We start from the raw sequence: 4,452 nt of genomic DNA, 5'->3' as shown, positions 1-4,452 counted from the left end.
AATAAAAGAACTATTTTTAATAATAGTTGCAAATACATTGCGCTGCAATTGTTACGATATTACAGCACAATCTTGTTGAAGACGGACATTTAAGATGCTATGACATTGCAATAATGTTGCAAATCATTGCGAAATCTACAATATTTGCAATATTACAATATTGCAATGAGATATATATGCGATCAATTTGCAATTTTTCTGTACTGTATAGGTATACATTCATATATATTTTATTATATTCATATAAATTTTAAATTTTAAATTTATGCGTGTATATGTATATAAAAATTTTTTTTAAAATAATTAAAAAATATAAATAAATAAACATAAATTAATTATATAATATTTTTATTATGTATAACAATCATTTAAAATTCCATTTTTTTAAATTTCAAAAATATAAATATTATTTCAAAATATATACTTTAAATTAACAGAAAATATTTTGCGTCGATTATCTCAAGAAATGATATGTACGTGTGTCGATAAAATCACGCTATGTCATGCAACCTTCAAAAAGATCCAAAGATCTGAATTAAAACATCTGAAATTTCATCTGCGGATTAAATCGCGTAAAAATTTATCAAAACTGTACGGCACACATTATATATTTCACGATAAGACATACGATATTCGTCATTCGGTCATTATCGCGTGCGAAGAATTTATCACGACGCGGCAATCGCTCGCGATCGCGTGACGAAAAAAAATTACATCGTATGATGCATTATCGACGAGTTTTCTCATAACGACGTCGCCACGTCGGGCGCGTAATCTCGAAAACACGGTCTGTCCCTCTCTTGTCTTCTTTTGCAATTTAATTTTATCGGTGAACCTTGGTGAGCCTTTTTGCGCTATTCTTGAGAACGCGCCATTATATCTTCGCGAAATATCTTAAGATGCACCGCGTGCACAAAAAGCATCCGTCATTTTCGGTCTAATAGACTCACTTCTCTGGTGCTCCGCCATTCTCGATCCTTGAACCTTGACGCTACGCTGCTCGACGAAATTCCCCCTTCACCGGTTTCCTTTGGGCACAGCCGAATATGCGAGTCCGTTCCGCAACAATACGTGTGGCCTTGCCACCAAAACGATACAGTCACGCGCTTTGAGGCAGTTTGAGGTTAAGCATCGTACGATTTCTTATTTTCTTGTTCCTCTCCATTTCCAGTATTCCCACAATCTCCCGTCGTCCCCCAGAAACTAGTCTCGCAATTTTTTCATCTTCAGCGCGAAAAACGGAGCGCGATTATTAAACAATTTTGATTACTTTTAGCACGAGAGGAAAAGAGACAGAGAAACACGAACTTCCTCTTTTAAGTATACAGAATCTATTTTTTACGTAATTTTCATGCATTTTACTTATTGATACCTTTACCTAATTGATTTTTTATTTGTTTTGATCTTAAGAAATTGGACTTCGCGTTTATATATTCTGATATAGCAATAATTTCATGTGGCGTATTCTACGGCACTTTACCGTTTTAAATTGCGAATGCGAAAAGAAAACACGATCAAGTAGAACACGAGGGAACACAATTGAAATTGAAAGTAAACGCTGTCGCCATCTGGTCGCTTAAGGCTGCATTTTCTGAAAGTCGAACGTGATTGCTGTTACGGCTAACTTTGGCAAACGTTTTTGCAAGAAAAATTAATGTACGTCTAGCAAAAGTTGTTAACGATTATTAGAATTGTATTTTGACTGTATATTAACTGTGTTTATATGTCGATATTTAAAAAAATCATACGTTCAAATACTAATATAGATCTAATGAAAAACTTAACCTCACTTTCTTAAAGAAATTTATATAATTCTATATTATTTTACTGTATATTTATGTTTGTAGTATATCATATGATAAATATTTATATTATATTACAGAGAGATGAGATTAACATCGATATTATTTCGTAATGCGAGACAGCCACAGAATGAAAATAAGGTGACTTTTAAGGAGATTTTGCCGTTAAAGTTGAAGAGTTCTGTGAGCGGAAAGAATCAGAGATTAAAAGGTATATTTAACTTTCCGGAACTGATGGAGTTTATTGGTCCCATTTAATTATATTCCTTTGGAATAGAGGATGGATCTCTATTTGCTCCACTTATTTATAAATCTCTGTCAAGAATATAAAATAATTTAGAGAATATAAATTAATTTTGTTCCATCTACAACTGTGAATTATTCTTATTAAAATATATTTAAGTCTGTCTTCATAGTACATAGTTAAAGATTACCAAGAAATTTATCAGTGAAATTACTTTCATTCACAAATTACTTGATAACCTGTAATTTTTAAGTAATAATATTGTGAAAGTAAACCTTACTATGTTCATTCTTTTTAATATATTTATTTTGATTCCTTAAAATTAATTTTATAGACCGTAAATTTCATTCTGCACAGAACGTATCAATATTTATTACAATTGACAAAATAAATTAATGTTCAAGAAAATTGTATTTCTTATATATACGTATGTATATAATTTTATAAAATTAATAATTTGAATATATTTCTATTTTCAGAAAAGGGATGTTTATTAGAAATGTCCTTGCTTTTAACATGTCTCGAAGAAAATGAGTTTGAAGACAAAAGATGTAGCCCAGAATTAAAAGCATTAAACCAATGCTATCAAGTTTACTCAAGTACTATGGAACGTATACATTCTTTAAACGATCAAATTATGCCTGTACCTAACAGTAAGAACTTGACTCATAAGCAGATTACACATCTTCTACGAAGATATCCTACAGTATAGTGTTTTTCTTTCTGTAATGCTACTTCAATGCATTAACATATAATACATTGTAAAACCATTTAGATTATTATACTTGACACTTAAATATATAAAAACGTTTCTGTAAATATTTATGAAGCTCTCTATAGATATCTTTATTTCCATTTATACAATTATCTTATTAAAATATGTACATATATATATGACGATTTTTTTAAATTTAAAATAATTATTTTCCATTTTTAACATCAGCGATATCCTGTTTATCAGAAACTGTATGCGAACGTTTTAGCGCAAGCCGTTTCGAGTAACCTAAATTTGATACAATTTATTATACAAAAGTTTGATCCATGCATCCATATAAAATTATACATAAAATACATACGAATTGGTTGGTCAATGTTGGAAATAATTGGAATTTTCTGTATGATATTCAACTGTTGCTCGATTCTTTGTAAAGCCTTATAATTCTCTAATTGTCCATCTTTATAATAGTAATATGTACAGAATAATGTTATAGCACAAAATATTAAGGCAATTTTTCTGCACAACCATGTTGTACTTAGCAGGTGCGCCTATAAGAGAAAATGGAATAGTATTATGAGAAACAATTGTTTTAACTTTATTATAATATTACCTTATCATCTGGAGATTGAAGAATAATCTTATCATAATATTGAACAAGTATTCTTTCAATCACTATATTCAAACTTAGGATACTAAAGAGCGCCACTCTTGCATCAACCGTTCTTCTAGAAGAACTGAATAACGCACAGAGAATGCAGCTGACAGTATAAAATATAATAGATTGAAACCAAGACACTTCTCCAATAATCCAGCTTTGGAAAGTACGTATATATGAGAAGATCTCATAAAGTAGCTCCTTCTGATCTTTAGCCGATTCTCTGAAATTTAATAAAGAATTTCAAATCAACAGTTTATAGTAATTTACATTTGACTAAATTTTTAAACGTTACAAAAATCATCTTTACAAACTCACTTGAAATCCGACACCATATTGCTGACTGTATCAGACGAAGTCTTTAGTACAGTTCCGAGTTCCTTGCCATGATCTAAAAGTTTGTTTTGAATACGTAAACCCTCCTTTTGACTGTTCAAAATTATACCTTGCATTTCCGATGCTTCTAACAATTGATCCTTCATTCGGGAAGATATTTGAAACAATCTAAATATATAGAATGATTAAATATAATTTAAATATGTAGAAATATGTGAGTTTTTTATATTTTATATATGCAAAAATATTAGAGTATTATATATGCACTTACAACTTTATGGTATTTTCAACTTCAGTTTGCCAAACTTCATGATTCAAAAAGAAACAGATATGAGTTGCGTGAGTGTAGAATTCATTGTAAACACTAAAGGCTCGGTCTGTCATGTCGCCAATGCATTTCCTGTGAAATAAATAATAGCGAGTTATTACAAAATTAGGCATAAAATATAAGTAACAAAAAATACTCGTTTTACCGACGCTCGTCTTCTGCTTCACTGAAATGGCAATTGTAGGATACATGACCAGAATCCTCTAAGAAGCAATTTGTTAGTTGAAGGGCAAGAAGCGAATGTTCGTGATCATTCAATTTATCACAATTGCTCTCCAATGTTCGGAGCGCAGCATGCCAACATTTTCCATGTTGTGGTAATGATGATTTTGCTGAAAATAATATGTTTTTTATGTATTCTCTGTTAAC

At 30.5% G+C, this 4,452-nt stretch overlaps 2 protein-coding genes across 3 annotated transcripts in view; one reads left to right on the top strand and one right to left on the bottom strand.

Moving 5' to 3' along the window:
• Positions 1 to 4,452, bottom strand: part of LOC108751829 (glucose-6-phosphate 1-dehydrogenase) — a 14,725-nt gene that overhangs the window by 9,886 nt on the left and 387 nt on the right. The window contains exons 2-6 of one of the 2 annotated variants that reach the window (XM_018492259.1): positions 4,229 to 4,415; positions 4,027 to 4,155; positions 3,738 to 3,923; positions 3,375 to 3,642; positions 3,123 to 3,312 (exon numbers count right to left, since the gene is read on the bottom strand). In XM_018492259.1, the coding sequence (XP_018347761.1) occupies positions 3,123 to 3,312; positions 3,375 to 3,642; positions 3,738 to 3,923; positions 4,027 to 4,155; positions 4,229 to 4,415 (960 nt within the window). Of the gene's footprint in view, positions 1 to 950; positions 1,291 to 3,122; positions 3,313 to 3,374; positions 3,643 to 3,737; positions 3,924 to 4,026; positions 4,156 to 4,228; positions 4,416 to 4,452 lie in introns of those variants that run through there. The other variant, XM_018492257.1, reaches the window with a different exon arrangement.
• LOC108751830 (coiled-coil-helix-coiled-coil-helix domain-containing protein 1) lies at positions 1,439 to 2,830 on the top strand. The gene is made up of 3 exons (XM_018492260.1): positions 1,439 to 1,656; positions 1,883 to 2,013; positions 2,526 to 2,830. Exons 2-3 carry the CDS (start codon positions 1,887 to 1,889, stop codon positions 2,756 to 2,758), a joined length of 360 nt encoding a protein of 119 aa, XP_018347762.1. The 5' UTR covers positions 1,439 to 1,656; positions 1,883 to 1,886; the 3' UTR covers positions 2,759 to 2,830.

The sequence above is a fragment of the Trachymyrmex septentrionalis genome, unplaced genomic scaffold (assembly GCF_001594115.1).
Source record: "Trachymyrmex septentrionalis isolate Tsep2-gDNA-1 unplaced genomic scaffold, Tsep1.0 scaffold52, whole genome shotgun sequence".
NCBI lineage: Eukaryota > Metazoa > Arthropoda > Insecta > Hymenoptera > Formicidae > Trachymyrmex > Trachymyrmex septentrionalis.
This window is presented reverse-complemented; position numbering and strand designations above follow the sequence as displayed.

Coding starts and splice junctions, on each gene's coding strand:
- LOC108751830 (XM_018492260.1), top strand. CDS start 1,887: ATGAGATTAACATCGATATTATTTCGTAATGCGAGACAGCCACAGAAT. Junction 2,014..2,525: donor AAAGAATCAGAGATTAAAAG/GTATATTTAACT, acceptor TTCTATTTTCAG/AAAAGGGATGTTTATTAGAA.